Below are 17,722 nucleotides of genomic sequence, written 5' to 3' on the forward strand. Positions count from 1 at the left end.
TATTGGCTGTGGTGAATACCCTCATCTCCACTGTAGGCAGTGATAGGAACTCGGTATCGCCGTGAGATGTTGACAACCTTGACGACATCGTCCGTACTCTCTGCATGGACTACAACAGAGTGGGGAGAAGTTGGATGATACGAATTTTCAGAGGAACCGTATGTTTTCAGAGTGTTGCGGCCAGTTTCTACCCTGTGTTCACCCGGAAAAGCCTTGCGTAACTCTTCGATGGCCATTTGCACCTCTTCTGGAGTGCCATATTTTGAGCTGGTTCTCGATGTAGGATTGGCATTGTTTGAGGATTCCGAAGAGTCAGATAAGCTTAAGGTCACGTTGGAGTCAGACATTCGCAGCGAATGTAAGTCTTGTGTCTCATCCTCTGGCGGCTGAGAAGGAGAGGCGTGCAGCATTAACGGTGCAAGTCCAAAAGCCGTGAGTCCATTCTGAAAACCATATGCACCGATACCAAGGACAAAAAGGGATCCCAGAACCAGTTGGCCTATACGCCTCGAGTCCTCCCGTAGTCCTCTGGTGGAATAGCCCGAGTGAAGACCATTGGCACCTGCGACGGTTCCCGGTGAAGGCGCGAAGCGCGTATGGCGTGTTGCATTCAGAATTCCAGGTCTCGCCCAAAAGATACCCTTTGGACACTTGAAATGAAACATTTTTCGACACTACAATGGGAGATTATGTCAAAGGTGCTCGCATGGGGCATTGGCTCCACCAAGCGGGGTAACGTAAACATAGAAACATAGAAAGGCACGAGACCAACCTCGATTCACACAGGAATGAGAGGTATTGCAGCATTGCAATAATATTAATAATGTAATATGACGATATCGATATCAATAGCATCCTATAGTTAACTTCAGCAATAAGTTTACTGTAAGATTATAGCAAAGTTGTTTCTATTGCCCTGTCTGCAAACCTCTTTCTTTCGGAACTGGTCCACGGCGACCTCGTCTCTCACACCCTTCGTATAGAGCCAATACGCCATCTTTCCGCCTTTCTTCCATCTTTCCTTGACTTGCACGAAACCAATGGCTGTCATAAGTGTTTGAAGGGCATCAGGCGTAAGATATCGTGAGTTTTCGACACAAGGGAGCGGAAGCTACAAGAAACATTTCTCAGCAGCGTTATTTGCGCGAGCTCAAGATAAATTTAACGCACAGCAAGATATAAAAGACCATCCGAAGCGAGCATGGTGTGTGCCAAGCTCAACATGCGTCCTGGACAAGATATGGCTCATTAATATCATGGGATCGAGAGCACGAATGACATGTACCTCGATCTTTTGGTTCGGGAACATAGTTAACGACAAGGCTTAAACTGATAACGTTCCATTTTTCACGATGGTCTGCTTCGTCCATAAGAAGAAAATCTTGCTCTAGGATAGATGGATGTCGACTTCGTAGATCTATAGGCGTTACCGCGATCCAGGACGCACATGAATCATAATTGTCAGGTTTGAGCGCTCCCACTTCGAGAAGTCTAGTATTTATAATAGTTACATTCTTCGTCCCGTGTGTCATATGTACCGAGAACAGTCAAACTCACCTGAGTTTATTATGCCCTTCTTTTGGAGATACTCGTCTTTCTTTCAACCACCCAATGAGCACCTTTTCACTTCCACCACCTCGGTCTTTACCTTGACCTATGCTAGACATTCTTTGATACGCAGCCAGCCCTCCCAAACTATCGATCTCTTGCTGCACATCTGCCAACTCCTTGTGATCGGATGTACTTGACGTAGTACGCTTGAGTTGCTCTTGTTTCTTCAGCAAGACATGAAATTTCCGTATGAGCGTCCGGCTCGAGTGAGGATTGCTGGATGATGGCGAGTTATCCTTGCTGGACGTAACAGGTATTTTCTTTTTTCGTACAGTTGGCATTGTGATCCTGTTTCAGCCAGGGACAATAAACATCTTTTGAAACCAATGGATGACAATGACAAAGTGAAGGAACAAAAGCAGATGGTCGCAAACCCGCTTTGGGTCAGTACGATGAAGCGCGCGAAAGACACGCTGGACCCCATCAAAAAGCTCAAGCATTAAATTCACATGCTACTGTAACACCAAATTGCAAGAAAGCTCTTTCCTAATGCCCTGATAATCCCCAATGCCCTTTGTATTCGAAAGCGAAATAGTTGATACAGCATGTCCATTAAAAACAAAAACAAAAAGATGGCAGCGTCTAGCGCTAATAATGCAGATAATGCAAGCCTCCAGACCTTAAAAGTCGAGAAAATGCGCGACTTGTACCATTCTCCCAAAAGAACGAAGACCTGCCGCAGGCTATAGCGGCGATGGGTGTTGGAAAGGATATTGGAGTCAAGGTCGCCTCAGACGAAACCTTTGCCGCCGCGCTTGGCGTCGATTTTCTTAAAACGCTCGATTTCTTGTCTCTGCCATCCGAACATGATTAGAAACAGGGAACTACTAGGGGGAAAATAGACTCTCACCTTCTTTATTACACACATAGTAGCGAGGAACAAGCAGATAACAATTGCCATGAAACCATAGATCTAGAAATGACACCGTCAGTGGAGGAAAAGAATAATGGAAATAGGATTTACAGTGCTATACGATATCATATTAGCTTCAGTGATTCACGGATAGGGAAATAAAACATACCTGAAGACATTATTCAACGTCATGTCGGCAAACTTCGTGATTGGGGTCACACAGAAGCTATTCGCAGCTGCAGCTGCAGCAGCAGTTGGACAGAATGTTCCACCCAGTGCGACTTCGTCTGTTGCGCTGAAGTAGCCGCAGCACTTCAACTACAAGGAGCCGTCAGGGTCAGAATAACACATGAAGGCAAGAATAAAGCGCACAGTGTCTTGAATCTCAATCTTAATCGCGTCACTCTGTCTCCCAAATACTGTGTGATAGTTATTCCGCTCATGCAACGTATAGGTCCAGATGTAAGTGCCGATGACGAGAACTGCGATTCCGTTGATTAGGAGGACCCAGTTGAGTATGACGAGACCTATTGTAACATGATTTCGTTGTACGATAGCGGCGATTGAGATCATAAAAGTGACTAAAAACAAAACTCCCAAAAGCGTGCCACCTTGTTGTTACCATGAGAATGTGAACTATATGGAATTCTCAGCAAAAGACACGCACTGTTCAAGTCAGTTGAACTGAAAGTCAGGTTCAACAGGAGGTTCGGGGCACGCCAGACGATGGACAACACGAGGGAAAGGATTCCAGCGGCTAAGAGGAAGATGTCGAAAAATACCCAAGCTCCTAACAATTTCTTTGAAACCATGTTTGTAGATTTTCTAAATGATACTAGAACCATTTTCAAGCCTCTTTTCGTTGAGAGAGCGGAATTGAACGTACAATTGGTTTTTGGTAGTTTTGAATCGAAGTGACGAAGAATGTGTTGAAGTGAACTCTCCCGGAGAGCGTAAAGGGCCGACTAGCAGCTAAAAGAGCGTAATAAGAAAAATGCGAAGACGATCAACGCCTGGGGCCTGCTCTGCAGAAAGAAGAGGAACGAAAAGAGAGTAAGAAGAGGGACAAAGGGATTGGAGATGGTGAGGGACCCACGCAGACCCAAACCACAGGTTCTAACGCTATATAACAGCACACAGCAGCCGTTTAGGCGGTCCTCAGGCCCCAAAGAATATGAAAAATATGATGGAAGATGGTACGCGATGACGGGGCGATGCAAAAGATGGGAAAGGAATGACAGGCCAAGCGTCAAATGAGGCATTCTTCAGCATTTGACTTTTGACGGACTGAATTCCGGGAAAGTGGATCAGCCACAATGCATTATTTACAGCACAATTGTCTCCATGGTCACCTATCTTTTTTTTAGAGAGCTAGACCATACTCTCCTCCCCGTTGCCTTGCAGAAGCCTGGCATTTTTCTTGCCAACGTTTTTTTATAACTTGGCCACTCTTATCGCTGTCGTATAGACCTGTTTCTATTTCATCATTTTGGCTACACCGCAAATCCCCAATTAGTTACAGTTCAACAACGTCCGTTCGTTCTCACACCCAAATTTGTCGCCTCGCACTGCCTGCCAGTGGCTCCCATCAATCAGACTTTAAATCAAAACCGTAGCCAGGCTTTCGTGACTTTTTTGCATGGTCTCTGATCTCCTTCCTTTGGGAGGTGGCTCCCTGCTTTTGGCCTGGCAACTCAAAGATAAGCATGTCCTCATCGTCGGGGGTGGTGATGTAGCCTCAGGTCGCATCGAATCAGTCCTCGTCGCCGATGCTTTCATCACTATCGTCTGTCCCAGTCAGGGCCTTCATCCCCTCACAAAGCGCTTTATAGATCGCTCGGATCGCATCACATACCATGATCGCGTCTTCGCAGGCCCAGAGGACCTCGCCGCCGTCGATATGGTTTTGACGGCGATAGACGACGTGGAAAAGTCACGTGAAATCTGTTCTTTGTGCAGAGAGCTCAAGATTCCTGTCAATGTCGCTGATATTCCCGAGTCATGCGATTTCTACTTTGGCTCTCAAATTCGTGACGGTCCGTTACAAGTCATGATCTCAACGAATGGTCGAAGCCCCAAGCTGGCAAATCTTATTCGAAAACGTATTGAACAGAGCTTGCCAGAGCATGCTGGAGATGCTATTGAAAAAGTTGGCGAACTCAGGGCACAATTGAAAGAGCGAGCACCCGGTGTTGGTGGGGACATCGGGAAAAGACGCATGCGGTGGATGATTGATGTGTGTACGTCGTGGGATATGGAAGAGCTTGCTTTGCTGGATAACGCCATGATGAAGAGACTGCTCAATGATGGCTGGGAGAAGAACACAGTACCGAAGTTAGAAGAAGTGGGAGGCAGGGAGAGGCGCACTCCTACCATCAAGCCATCAGGGAGTGTCATTGTTCCCTCCGTAATTGGTTTCGCTATTGGCGCCGTATCTGTCGGGTTAATGTGGTGGACGCGACGGTGACGGCTCTGGTCTGCCTCCTCCTGTGTGTGCTATACCTCTTACTGACCAGAGACCAATATGAAGACATCAACTATCACTGTGGAAGCCGCGCCTTTTTGTGATAGTAAGTTTACCATTTTCAAGTCAGCCGTTTCCATGCGGTCAATTTGACATATTATTTTATTTGACAAGCAGGCGCCTCGATCGATGCGGGCTCAACAAATAGATTTCATATAGACATGTATCATAAGACTTCCGTTTCACGTCGCAATCGCTGAACATCATTATGGCATGGATTCCTGAAATTTCCAAGTTGGTGTGCTGTGCTATTAGGCCTTACTGTCACCAACTGGTCCCAGAGCTATGCATTATAGTCGTAATAGTCATTTGTTGCGACCAAGCCCGCCATCAGCCCCACTCCATTCGGTTTCTTACAAGCTGTTTTCAGTCTTCCCTCACGGCGACTGGACTATCGTTTGACGTTCTAAAGTTCATGTAGCAGACTACTGTACTACAGCAAGTTTCTTGTTCCTTGTCCCTTAGGCGTTAGCTGTAGGGTACAGCATCCGGGCACGTGAATAATGAATATTGAATCCGTATATTCGCTTCCTTTTTGCAGCTCCTGCATTTACTAGGTGGTCTTATCACGATCTTGATTCCTTGATTCTATGCGAAGATCAGTCCAGTCGTACTCAAAAAATATTGCACAGTTATATCTCTAGATGTCAGAGATAAATCTTCTTCATTTCAACGATGTATATCGCATTACTTCGCAGAAAATATACCGGACTCCAGGCCACCCCGAAACGATAGATGTTACGCAGTTTGCAACATTACTGAATGATGTTAGAGATCAATGGACGGAACGCGAAGATGGTGGTAGAGACGGACTTGTCTTGTTTTCTGGTGATGTGTTTTCTCCGTCTGTAGAAAGCTCTGTGACCAGAGGAAGTCATATGGTGCGTTGCACACACCGATTGAAACTCGGGACAGTCATAATCTTACAAATGAATGTTGAACCCGTAGGTGCCCGTAATGAATGCTTTAGGGCCCGATATTTCTTTAACAGGTGTGTTAAATGTGTATCACCTGTACGCCTTGTGATTGATTAATTGAGTTCAAAGGCAACCATGATTTTGATTTCGGTACGTAAATGAGAATGGTCAGTATATCTTGATACATTAATATTCTGACAGGATACCCTCACTTATCAAAGTTGATCAACGACACGACCTTTGTACGTTTTGGCATACAGATAAACAGTCCATATTTGAACGAGACAAACGTATAGCCTTGGCTGTTAAGCAACATTATTGATGATCAAACTGGCAGAGTTCCTGCACAATTGCATCGATTTCATGTCCTAGAGAGAGCAGGAGTTCGCATTGGTATAATAGGCTTAGTTGAGAGGTATGTACGTTGCTTCCACAAAACACTCCAGCTAAAATATACGAAGAGAGTGGATTACCACTGTGTCTTCATGGCCGCCGAATTTCAAGTATAATGATATGGCAGAGGTTGGCCGAGAGCTGTCTACTTTACTTCGAGATCCCGAGGGCCAGCATAAATGCGATTTTATCATAGCACTGACACATGCACGGTTAGTTTTTAATTTCGTTGCATCTTAACCATGTCACTTATGACTTGCGTTACATTCACAGTACACCGAACGTATGCATTCGTCCTACTGACCGGATATAGCAAGTAACTCCTGATATCTTACCTTTCAGGATATCGTTCTAGCGAAAGACCTTTTCGCTCTATCTCCCGCTCACCAGGCTAAGAGTGATATAGCATCGCAGCATGGGGTAGATATTATCTTGGGAGGCCACGACCACTTTTATTATGTTTCCAAGGGTGTCTCCGCCTGGGAAGGCTACGACACCAATGAGGACGTATTGGGCGCGGAGAACGATCATGGGGATGTTTTAGTTATAAAAAGTGGCACCGACTTCAGAGACCTGAGTGAGGTCACCCTAAAACTTCAGGAAACCCCTAAAGGAAGCGTTAGGAGAAAAGTCATAGGGAGTATCGGAGGTAAGATAGGGAGGACGAGCCTGCAGCGTCCGCAAAGACAGACTCATTCTGCGTGATATAGGAAAGAGACATCTGACAGTACCAGATATCGTACCGAACGAGAATCTCAAAAAGATTGTTGATTCTCAGCTTTCCGGAGTTGGTGACACCTTGAAAGTACCGGTGTGCATCACCAATGTCGAGCTCGACGTCCGTTCGCAGTTCATCCGTGTAGCAGAGGTGAGTGTCTAATCTATTTTCTTCTACCTCCTACAACTCGGTGGAAATAGTCAACAGTGGGAAATTGGATTGCAGACAGTATTCGGCATGCCTATGACGATGCACTTTGTATGCAAGGTGTTCGCGGATCGGACGGGGTGCTGATCTGTGCAGGCACTTTACGAGGCGATTCTGTTTACCCACCAGGTACATGTCTTGGTATACTTTATTTTGACCTATGAATACCAACCCTATGAATAGGTCTCCTGACACTAGGCAATATCTTGGAGATTTTGCCATTTGAGGATCCTGTGGTCGTTCTCGAATTGGATGGAGAAGTTATTTGGGACGCCCTTGAAGCGTCTCTTTCTACGTGGCCTGCCCAAGAAGGGTTGGTTCTTTGATTTCGATGTTTATGATTTGTTCTCATCCATTCTTTTTTCAAATAGGCGTTTTCCGGTTATATCTGGCTTCCGTGTTTCGTGGGACTCTCGTCGTCCACCAGGCCAACGTGTACTTGGAATATGGCTGCAAAAAGAATTAACCGACCCCCATAACGCCGATAATGATACCTCCAGCCCCGTAACACCTGTATTGGTTGATGGAGGCGAAATACGGCGGACGGATGAACGAAAATATATCATAGTGACCAGAGAATATATGGCACAAGGGCATGATGGATATGCGCCGCTGCTGGGACATAAATATCTCATCGACGATGAGAACGGACAACTGATGAGCGGTCTAATCAGGAAGTACCTGTTGGGTAAGGCGTGGTGTCGTTTAAAGGGACTACATTGACTGACGGTTGTAACTTTGATGCACCACTCAGGCTCCCGATACGTTAATAGAATGGCACGACTAGCAAACGGTTCTCCGGAGCACCTCCACCACGACACTGCCGCTATCATTGTTAGAGAAAGGGAACGGCTCAACCATCATAAAGACGACAACCACCTCAAAATTTCACACCAGTGGCAGCAGATTGCTGCTCGGGCTCTTGCGCAGTCACGATCTCGAGCACATTATAGTGATCACATTAAAACATCGGAACGGGAGCATATGAGTGATGTAGATTGTTTTGACGGACAGAAGGCGCGTAGCGGACGTGCTGAAGATGCAGGAAAGAAATATGACGGGGATGAGGATCTACTTATCATCCACCCTGTTATCGATGGCAGACTGAAAGACGAAGGTAGGTGAATACCGCTGTCAATGACCCCTGTACGACGAAAAAAGGTCGTATCTTTTGGCTGTTATTACCAGTAAATGTATTATATTGGTAGTTTTGGTAACACGTCCTACTAATGATATCTCACCGGTCAAGTAAATACAAATATGCGCCATTGATAATATCGGGCTTTGATGAGTCATGGGATGCAGGATACCGAATGATGTCATATTTCTTGAGAAGAAACGGGCATTTGTGGGACTTCGACTCTTGGGGCTGGGTCACCTGTGAATGTTCTCCCATAGTGTGTCAGGAATCCTGCAGCAGAACCAAAACCTGCGCCTCCCAATATCACTGGAGATACAATTTTAGGCATATAACTGAGGGTGCTAAAGTCACGCACGATTTGCTATGTTAGCTCTCTTCCAGAAGATGGCAGGGGTTAATACTGCAAACAGTATAGCACCAACGGTGGAGTGGTCATCGGCTCTGAGCGACGACGTCTAGACAGTACCGAATTATTAGCACGGAAAAGGCCTTGCCGAAATAACATGGAAGTATACATCGTATGCATGACGCATCCTCCTTGATCTAACAGTGACTTCGTTCGAATTAATAGACCGTGCGTACTCAAGTGCACCCCCGCCAGCACAACCTTCATCATGATAAGCCAACCAGACTAAACTTGTGAATAGTTATGCATACCAACAGCACCACCTAGCCATGTTGCACGAAGGAGACGGTTTATGGTAAAATGACCTCTTCCTTTCCGCGCCAAAATGAATGCGGTGTAGATGGGTGGGGTCAACAATGAGAACAGCTCATAGCCTTTTGTCATAGATCGTCGAATCAGAACTTCCGTGTCAGCTGCATGAGCTGCAGAGTATGCGTCTGATGCCATAATCCAGATTTATTGTAGCCCAGTAAATGAACAAAGAAAGACACTTGGACAAGCATTAGGAGGTGTTACATCACGTGCCGCAGGCAACTTGACTTGCCCTAAATAACTGCCTCGAGCGCAGCAGCGGTACTTTGCTTTTCTTACCACCACCACGCTCCGCCAATGCTAGCTCTTGCTTCAATGTCGGCCTCACCTTTTATCGACACATATGACGCCCCAATGTTGGATTTTGCGAATGACTTGGATGTTCAAATGAACATGCCAGGCTCAGATTCCTTTTCACCAGAAGCAATAATGGAGCATGATAGCCATATCCTTGCTACCACTGAATCCCTTTTTGCAGATAACGAGAGTGTAGAGGTGGATATGGAGTCTTACGATGGTGTAAACACTGAGTACGAGATGGCGGATGAAACAGAACATTATTTACATTATGGCGACGAATTATTGGACGTCGAGGTCCACGACGCCTCTGCCACGCACTCGCCCTCATTTCCACCCCCCGCCGATATCCCTGATCCAGTACAGGACTTACACGCGGAGACATCGATTCACTCCTCTCCAGCTATAATGCACCCATTACCCTCAATTGATGGACCTGAATTTTCCCATCATGATATTTCGCCAGCGGTGGGTACTTCCTCGAATGAGGAAGCTACCGTCCATCTGGACGTCGGGCTTTCTGATGAGCGGCCATTAGTTTACGAACATCACGTTGATGCCCCAGAAGAGTCGGTTACAGTACAACCGGAAAGCTCAAAGTCGGCAGTGGATCATCTCCCTCGATCCACCGATGATAATCAGCTCGAGGAAAAGAGTAACACTGCCGCATCTTTGGGTCTCACTCATGGAGCAGATGAACATCAAGGGAGCGCTCGTGATGATGGCAGCCTTCCTTCTTCGGTACCAGAGACCCACCTTATGGCTGCAGTCTCAGGATCTAGTGACGAACCACATAACGAAGTCCTATCCGCGGAACATGATTCTGCCCATAGTAATGCAACTGAGCTTCAGCATGATCATACGGTGCCATCAGAAGATGCTAACGATCCTCACGAAATTTCGGAAGGTGTCTACATTGATCCGCCACCTGCTGTTTTGCTGTCTATTATTTCGGCGGACGAATCTAAGTATTGCCTTTTCAACCAACCGTCTTCTGAATCTGGCCATCTCAGTCATGTTGGGTCTCCTGATGCTGTTCCTGTAGTTGGGCAGGAAACGTTGACGTTGTTACTTCATCATCGACCTACACTTTACTACGAGCCTTTGACCAACGTTTTCGAGGCTTTTCGACAAGAAGATCTGGTTGCCCAGATTCCCGATGTTTTGGAGGGAGAATTAGTCCTCGACGCTTACGACCTACAACTTACTATTTCTGAGGTAAAATTGCATTTCAACAAACTTTGCAATCAAAGTATAACTAACAATCGGTGTTCCTTGCAGGATAACGTTTATGCTCGTGAAGTCACCTTGCATGACCTGAATGTTTTACACGATGGATCTGACATTACAGGACCTCTTCGTATTCAGTTACGAGTTGCTGCGCCAAGGTTTATTCTCCGTTACCACCTTCTGCAGGATCAAATTGCGAGAATCAATTTAGCTGCTGAATCAGCGGACAGTAATAACAATCAAGCAGGTTTGTTTACTTTTTTGTTTTCGTTACATTACATTCTAAACTAGACTTATCTAGATCAAGTGTTCGGGGAAGAAAGCCTAAATGAACACAATAATCAAGAATTGACTGCTAACAATGTTCATCATGATGACCAGGCAGAAAAGCATGTCGCAGAACAGAAGGACCTAGGTCCCTCAGAGGCTTCAGAACATGTCTCGCGAGAAGAGGAGAATTACGAAGGCAATCAGACTCTGCTACCTGAAGCTCAAGAATACGAAGGCTATGTCCAAGCAGAAGGTGAAGGTGCAGAATCACTCGAGGAAGATGGTTTCAGCCCTTCCCCAGCTGGCGATGAGGATGCGGAAGGTGAAGATCTTGATGCAGATGCATTGCACGACGTGGCCGACACGGATGCTCCTGTGCCTGTTACAGATGATCTTGTCAACTATGACGGAGAGCATGCTGAGTACCAAGATCATGTCCAGTTGGAAGAATATGACGAACGCTATGGTGAGGACCTTCCAGAAGGAGCAGGTGGTGAGCCTCCCGAGGATTATAATCATGCACCGGAAGAAAGCGCAGCTCTCGAAACATATGTCGCTGTTGATGAGAGGCAGGTTGCTCTTCCAGAGTCTGATACATTAAATGAAGCCGCAGAGGAGTCGGTATTTGGTGAAAATGAATCTTTCCCCCAAGACAAACAGGTAACGCCCATAAGTTCTGCTGGTACGTGACATGTGTTTATAAACATGTGAGGCTTTATAACTAATTCTTCTTTATAACGTAAGATGATCAAGATTCTAACCATAATACTGTTGTTGATAACCCAGATTCCAGGAATCATGCAACGCAACGAAAACCAGGTTTGAGAAAGTGTCTCATGTAATGTTATTGGATATTCTAACGCAAGAGTCTATTCTAGATGATGTGAATGAACCCTCAGAAAAGGATGGCCCCGTTGCACAAGGCGGCGTAGATACTTTGGATATTTCTTTCCCAACAGTCTCTGAGCATGGAACCGAAGCTGGTAAGTGGCATGTTGTATGATGATATCTTCTTCTCAGATTTTGACATTCTAATGCCACAGATCTTGCCACAGAATTGAGCACCGATTATCCAGAAATCTCGGGGCATGTGTACGGCGAAGCTGATGATCAGAATGAGGACTATGGCGAAGATTGGGATTGGAATCCTGATGTCCAAGGGGAATTCCATGAAGACTGGATTGATCCAGAGGCAATGTCGAACGAAAGTTCAGTTACTCTTTCCAGTAAAGCATCAGCCAAGAGAGGACACGATGAAGTTGATGCAGACGATTACGACGAAATCTCCGTCCGACAACCACCTAGTTCACCAGGTACGACATTACGAATCTTGTCGTTAGCCAGTTAACTAAAAAAAACTTTCTTAGGATCAAAACGACACCGCGTAGTATGATAATCGTGACACTTTGCGCACACGCCTTAAACTATCTGCACCAATCACCTTCCTCTCACAATTCACTGGCTCACGTTCCATCTATCATAACGCCTGGAGCTTCTCAGCTCCATTTGCGCCCATATATCATCTTCCCCAGCATACCCTTTCATCAAGATCGAATCAATTCAGGCTAAGTGCTTATTTACTACGGCATTGTCATCTCTTTTCGCCTTTCTTTTCTTTATTATTTGTGCATTGTATCCATAACTAACATTTTCAGCGAGGCTCCCATTCAGCATAGCCAAAGGACATGGTGTAGGGCATGTGGTGTAAGGTGACCGAGTGGTAGAGTGTTTAAGGTTTTAATCAGTCTAAAAAGTAGTCGCGCGTGTGCTGTGCTCCAGTATAAGCCGTATATCGTAGTATTGTATGAATTTATGACGTTGCTGAACGTCAAAGTTTCTTAAAAGTTCAGGACACCAACTTGAAAGTTTGTTACAACCCGTATCGGAAATATCCGGTGGCCCGTGTTGCACCCCACACGAGAAAAGACCGCCGTTCAGCGGTCTCAACAAAAAAAAAAGATCTGACTCGGGTCGAGCTACTTCGGACTGTTCTTTTGTTTCTTTATGTCTTCTATGATAAGCAAACCATAAAACCTCGACTCGCTACACTGACTTGTTTATCAAATCGTTGTGTATAGACTGGTGCCATAATCAATAATATCTAGACTCGGAGTATGGCAGATGCTGATACCGCTCGTCTGTGTGTTCAAATTATCCATTCACACTTTGGTCCCCTTACAGCAGTGAGTTTGACCTGTCTCGTTAAACGTAATGCTATTGAACCTTTGAATGCTTCCAAAAGTCTGTAGCTTCTGCCTTGCTAACGCGAGGGCGCTTGCCATTACTGCAGCTCGTTCGATACACTTCGTTAAAGCCTCGCACAGTGCGAGCAGCTGTGTTGATTTTGGTACAACAAAATATCCTATGGCATGCGCATTCAGAAGAGGAAGGAGAGGTGCTGGAGGTGAATACTAAAGAATGTTTGATGAGATTGAGGTTTGGAAGGTTCGTCTGGCAAGCCGAACAGGTGTTTGGTAAAGCAGTACGTTTACGCGTCACTCTGTATCAGGGGTAAGCGCAGATATCTGAATTATTGCATTTGTTCCAGGCTGCTGAAATTGTTCAGCTTATTCTGGATCATGGAAAACTTCGTCCGGTAGATATCGTTGCCCAACTATCGATCTATGACCCAAAAAGTGAGTATCTTGCCAATCTCTCCTGTATCACAATACCAAAAGGTATGCATTAGGTTCGAGCATGTACTCACAGGCGCTGCATAAACTGGTGACTGCTTCGTATTTAAAACCGTCTACAATCTTGTCCCATAACTCCCCACGGGACAAGCGAATCAGATATGAAGGAGAAGAGAAAGCTAAGATATCCGGTTTTCCGACGGCTAAAGAACTGCGGGAAGCTAAGGAAACGGCGGCAGCGCGTTTGAAGCGGGAAGAGGAGGAAGCCGAAAAGATTGGATTGGTCGGTACCTGTTACTTCCCCAGATACATACTTCGTGTAACTCATCCAGGTGTAGAAACGAAAGCCGAAAGAGCAATCCAGCAATCGATCAAATAAAGTGAGTCTCGCATTCATATGATAGCATGTGATACCAACCGCCTACATTGTCAGCGGAAAGCAGTGGATGAGGAAGTTTTCGTTGACGTGAGTCTAAGGTTGCTTTTCCGTGCACATCCTAAATAAAATGTTACAGGATGAAGTGTACTTCAGAGTGAACTTCGACAAGTTTAACATCCATATACGCAACAAGGTAACCCGAATTACTCTCATGCCGGTACTGTTATCTCATTCTTAAAACCTAGATCATTGAATTAGCCGTAAAGGAACGTTTCAATAGTAGCGCTGCGTTGGTCATGCGAGCTGCTCTGAAGGCAACAGAAGCGAAACAAGTCAGTTCGGCGAGTGTGCGTTCAGGTACGTTCTTCTCTGTCCCTACGTGTCTGCATTACATCCATGTAACGTATTTCTAGACCCCACATCCATTGCAGGGATCTCAATGCATGTTGACGATGCCGATGACCTTGCGTCGGGGCTTGTTACATCTTCGAAAAAAGCTCCTGTTGCATCACTGGTCAAAAATTATCTGGGCCTATTGTCCTCGGCAGATAACCCTACCCCGAGCGGTCAAGCGGCTGCCTTCGTATCCCTTTCAGACAACAAGGTTCATGTCGAATTCGATGTAGTTAATAAAAGGTTGAGAAGACGTGTATTAGAAGCTGTAACGAGAGAACGACACGGCGATGACGGTGTACGAATTTTGCGACTGTTGTTGGATACCGGCAAGATGGATGAGAAACAGGTTTGTTTTATCATAAAATTTTATAAATTGTGAGTATCAATGCTTTGCAGGTTTCGAAGGTGGCAATGATGGCGAATAAAGACGCTCGACCACTGCTATCTGCACTTTCGACGGATTCTTTGATCTCAATTCAAGAAGTGCCAAAGAGTGCTGACCGTAATCCAACTAGAACATTCTATCTGTGGTTTGCACCTTGGTTTTTGTTCCAGTGTTTTCCCTCACGATATCGACCCTTTTCTACAGGTTTGTGGATCTACCGAAAGCATATTCTGTTTTACTTGGAAGCCTCTACAAAACTCTGTATAATATCAGTATGAGGCGCCACGCAGAGCAAGAAGAGTCGAACGTGAAAGCGGTACTCGAGAAGTGTGAAAGGAGCGATGTATCGCAGGATGAAACCTTGCTATCGAGGTTAGAACGAGAGATATTAAAGGATTGGGAGAAGAAGAGAGAAAAACTGATGGTGCTGGAAATGCGAGTTGAGGAGGCTGTCTTTATCCTTCGAGACCTTGATTCAAGCGGGACAATTGATGATCTTTGACTATTAGACTGCTCTGAGCTGATTACCCACATCTCTACTTGAGTTTTTCAGCCATGTGAGGATAAACGTACAACCTTGGGTTATTCGCTGCCACTACGCAGCGAGGTGTATGATTGATACTATCAGCATTCCACCAGCATCGTGGCTATTGTATAGGATCCCATAGCCAAACCCGCAGCCTTTTTAGTAAGATTCTATCTAAAGCTTTACACTCCAACAGGGCATTGAAATTGCTGTTACCACTACACGACAATAATTTACTGTCGTCAAATGTCTGCTGCTGACTCTGCTCGGATTTACGCCGATTTACAACAAGACATCCCTTGTCACCCTGGCCCTGACTGGACGCGCTTTGTCTGCATATCAGACACGCATTCTGAATTGTTCGATGTTCCTCCAGGAGACGTCTTGCTACATGCGGGAGATTTGAGCAGCTGGGGATCTTTTCCTCAACTGAAGGTGACGCTAGATTGGCTCGGGTCACTAGAACATCCCGTCAAAATGTAAGTGCAGAAGTTGATACTATAGTTTTTCTAACGCATGCGTTAGAATAATTGCAGGAAATCATGATGTAATGAGTGGAAATATACTCCCCTATCCTTGCGTCTGATGTTCATTTGTTCATTTAGCTAAGTCTTGATGAGGCATGGGGAGGAGCTTCGGATTTTGGTCTTCGCGTAGAGGTATGGCCCAGGATATCTCCATGAGATGATAAGCAGCAAATCTTATATGATTACACGATTAGGACGTCTTGAATGCACGGTCATATATTCGTAGCCAAGTCATGAAGGATGCTGGCATACATTACCTAGAGCACGAGTCGTTTTGTTTTACAACTTCGGTGGGACGAGAGTGGAAAGTATATGGTTCTCCGGTGAGTAAGCATCATAGGGTCTCTGGACACTACACGACACCTCAAACATTCAAAGGCTGCACCAACATATGTTCAAGGTTCTTTTCAGTACTCTAACTCAGAAGAAGGAAACGGTATGGGTCACATTACTTATGTGCAAGATGTAACCGAAAGTTCAACTTGAAAATCTGTAGCCATTTACAGCCGCATACCATCCGATATTGATATACTTATTACCCATACTCCTCCTTATATGACGCTGGACAGAACGAGGAAAGGCAAGCATGCAGGGTGTGACATACTCTCAGCGAAACTAGAGGAGTTGCGGAAGTGCAGATTGCATGTGTTTGGGCATATTCATGAGGCATATGGAGCTTCAGCGAAATGCGATGATTCTTCGAGAGAGATCAAAAGGGTGTCGGTGAACGCAGCGGTAGCTCGAAGCGAAACTGCGATAGTCGTTGATTTGCGAAATTGAATGAAACGTAGTCCACAATATGAAAGGTTCTGGCTGGTCCCGAGAAAATGCAGAAGGTTCCAACATTCAGAACTGAGAATATTCGAGCGAACAATGGTTTAGTATACATAAGACAAACAATATGGAAAGAAATAACCCCTACAATCTAAGCTGTTGCTTTACCCTTCTTAGCAATTTTAATCCCCAACTTATTCTTTAGGTCAGCCCTTGGTTTCTTTGCTAACTGTACCCCAGATGATTTGGAGTTTAGAAGCGATCGAGTATTTTCTGACAGCAAACTGTGCAAGTCCGGTTCGACATCGTCTGCCTTCCGTTTGACAGTGACCATCTTTGCTGGCTCATCCGACGTTTCTGAATCTGGAGAGCCTCCGAGAGGTGCAGGCATGGTAACTTTCGAAAACACCTCTCTGACCAGCTTCTCGTCCTCCTCTTCCAGACGTTTCCGCTCTCTATCCTCTTCAGTCTCAATCTCCTCCGCACCTAACGTTACAACAAGATCAACAGATTGCCCCACCCTCTCATTCCGTGCGTTCCGCGCTCTAATATCCTGCAGAGCATCTAAAATATCCATCTCACGCTTTGAATCAACAGTACGATTCTCGAGTGCCTTCATCGGGTTGTTTTCTTCCTCTTCCAAGCGAGCTAGCCGATCGACCTCTTCGACTTCCTTTTCATCTCTCCATGGTTCGAAGTTTCGGGATGCGCCGTGCTCAGCAGCGTAATCGGTGTTCTTGGGATCGGTTTTAAAGGTAATTTCAGCAGAGCAAAGTGTACTACTTGCACTTTAGTAGGAGTGAAATGTGAGACTTACGATACGCACCATTTAATGTAGAATCGGAATATCTTGATGCCATAATAATCTTCGCCTTCGACGGTCTCCTTTCTTGCGTTGAACTTCTTTCCCTTGTAAACATATTCTCCACATGTATTGCAACGCCTAAATTGAATTAAATTATGTCCAATGTGAAAGATAATAGCGACTGACATTGAGAACGGAGCCATGAGACGCACGACCTGCTGCGAGTTCTTTGGCTGCTTTCGCCGGGGAATGAGGGAGGGGTCGAAATCGGGGGGGAAATATTTATTGAGTACTAAAAAGATAAAGTAAGATCCCTGTCTGCCATATAGACTAAGCATTCCTCTTACCTTTTCGTTCAGACATAGCGGCTTAGATTAAGTTACTATACAGCAATGTGGTGGTTCAGGACAAGAGCTAT

At 45.4% G+C, this 17,722-nt stretch overlaps 10 protein-coding genes across 10 annotated transcripts in view; 5 read left to right on the forward strand and 5 right to left on the reverse strand.

The window, feature by feature from the left end:
• The window catches only part of SERLADRAFT_357529 (uncharacterized protein), a gene marked incomplete at both ends in the record, with an annotated part of 2,789 nt that extends 2,169 nt beyond the window's left edge, over positions 1–620 (reverse strand). Inside the window, one exon of the mRNA XM_007321429.1 lies at positions 20–620. Coding sequence (XP_007321491.1) covers positions 20–410 — 391 coding nt within the window. The remainder of the gene's footprint in view (positions 1–19) is intronic.
• A 214-nt stretch (positions 621–834) lies between these two features.
• Positions 835–1,862, reverse strand: SERLADRAFT_474456 (uncharacterized protein; the record flags this gene model as incomplete). The annotated part of the gene is made up of 4 exons (XM_007321430.1): positions 835–1,111; positions 1,171–1,229; positions 1,286–1,491; positions 1,558–1,862. The coding sequence occupies 4 exons, from the start codon at positions 1,665–1,667 to the stop codon at positions 881–883; spliced, it is 606 nt and encodes a 201-aa protein (XP_007321492.1).
• Positions 1,863–2,039: 177 nt separating this feature from the next.
• SERLADRAFT_396940 (uncharacterized protein) lies at positions 2,040–3,560 on the reverse strand (the record flags this gene model as incomplete). The annotated part of the gene is made up of 7 exons (XM_007321431.1): positions 2,040–2,404; positions 2,462–2,524; positions 2,603–2,606; positions 2,634–2,782; positions 2,837–3,075; positions 3,132–3,299; positions 3,351–3,560. The coding sequence occupies 6 exons, from the start codon at positions 3,274–3,276 to the stop codon at positions 2,342–2,344; spliced, it is 663 nt and encodes a 220-aa protein (XP_007321493.1).
• Positions 3,561–4,054: 494 nt separating this feature from the next.
• SERLADRAFT_474462 (uncharacterized protein) lies at positions 4,055–5,513 on the forward strand (the record flags this gene model as incomplete). The annotated part of the gene is made up of 3 exons (XM_007321432.1): positions 4,055–4,939; positions 4,995–5,034; positions 5,106–5,513. The coding sequence occupies one exon, from the start codon at positions 4,104–4,106 to the stop codon at positions 4,929–4,931; it is 828 nt and encodes a 275-aa protein (XP_007321494.1).
• A 119-nt stretch (positions 5,514–5,632) lies between these two features.
• On the forward strand, positions 5,633–8,493 carry SERLADRAFT_451721 (uncharacterized protein; the record flags this gene model as incomplete). Its single annotated transcript, XM_007321433.1, has 12 exons — positions 5,633–5,869; positions 5,937–5,979; positions 6,035–6,055; positions 6,107–6,147; positions 6,202–6,320; positions 6,367–6,514; positions 6,641–6,947; positions 7,009–7,166; positions 7,217–7,352; positions 7,407–7,536; positions 7,595–7,911; positions 7,978–8,493. 12 exons carry the CDS (start codon positions 5,633–5,635, stop codon positions 8,346–8,348), a joined length of 2,028 nt encoding a protein of 675 aa, XP_007321495.1.
• A 49-nt stretch (positions 8,494–8,542) lies between these two features.
• On the reverse strand, positions 8,543–9,217 carry SERLADRAFT_372349 (uncharacterized protein; the record flags this gene model as incomplete). Its single annotated transcript, XM_007321434.1, has 4 exons — positions 8,543–8,670; positions 8,720–8,819; positions 8,880–8,971; positions 9,022–9,217. 4 exons carry the CDS (start codon positions 9,215–9,217, stop codon positions 8,543–8,545), a joined length of 516 nt encoding a protein of 171 aa, XP_007321496.1.
• Positions 9,218–9,397: 180 nt separating this feature from the next.
• SERLADRAFT_440946 (uncharacterized protein) lies at positions 9,398–12,272 on the forward strand (the record flags this gene model as incomplete). The annotated part of the gene is made up of 7 exons (XM_007321435.1): positions 9,398–10,597; positions 10,661–10,856; positions 10,911–11,561; positions 11,624–11,698; positions 11,758–11,862; positions 11,923–12,192; positions 12,247–12,272. The coding sequence occupies 7 exons, from the start codon at positions 9,398–9,400 to the stop codon at positions 12,270–12,272; spliced, it is 2,523 nt and encodes an 840-aa protein (XP_007321497.1).
• A 546-nt stretch (positions 12,273–12,818) lies between these two features.
• Positions 12,819–15,175, forward strand: SERLADRAFT_474473 (uncharacterized protein; the record flags this gene model as incomplete). The annotated part of the gene is given in 12 exon segments (XM_007321436.1): positions 12,819–12,851; positions 12,871–13,062; positions 13,122–13,361; positions 13,428–13,515; positions 13,569–13,795; positions 13,851–13,892; positions 13,946–13,978; positions 14,028–14,084; positions 14,137–14,248; positions 14,305–14,633; positions 14,684–14,817; positions 14,877–15,175. The coding sequence occupies 11 exon segments, from the start codon at positions 12,994–12,996 to the stop codon at positions 15,172–15,174; spliced, it is 1,629 nt and encodes a 542-aa protein (XP_007321498.1).
• Positions 15,176–15,272: 97 nt separating this feature from the next.
• SERLADRAFT_396959 (uncharacterized protein) lies at positions 15,273–15,706 on the forward strand (the record flags this gene model as incomplete). The annotated part of the gene is made up of 1 exon (XM_007321437.1): positions 15,273–15,706. The coding sequence occupies one exon, from the start codon at positions 15,445–15,447 to the stop codon at positions 15,679–15,681; it is 237 nt and encodes a 78-aa protein (XP_007321499.1).
• A 317-nt stretch (positions 15,707–16,023) lies between these two features.
• On the reverse strand, positions 16,024–17,713 carry SERLADRAFT_474483 (uncharacterized protein; the record flags this gene model as incomplete). The annotated part of the gene is made up of 5 exons (XM_007321438.1): positions 16,024–16,577; positions 16,648–17,278; positions 17,326–17,442; positions 17,491–17,596; positions 17,652–17,713. The coding sequence occupies 4 exons, from the start codon at positions 17,665–17,667 to the stop codon at positions 16,651–16,653; spliced, it is 867 nt and encodes a 288-aa protein (XP_007321500.1).
• Positions 17,714–17,722: the final 9 nt, after the last annotated feature.

This window comes from Serpula lacrymans, assembly GCF_000218685.1.
Source record: "Serpula lacrymans var. lacrymans S7.9 unplaced genomic scaffold SERLAscaffold_11, whole genome shotgun sequence".
Classification (NCBI taxonomy): domain Eukaryota; kingdom Fungi; phylum Basidiomycota; class Agaricomycetes; order Boletales; family Serpulaceae; genus Serpula; species Serpula lacrymans.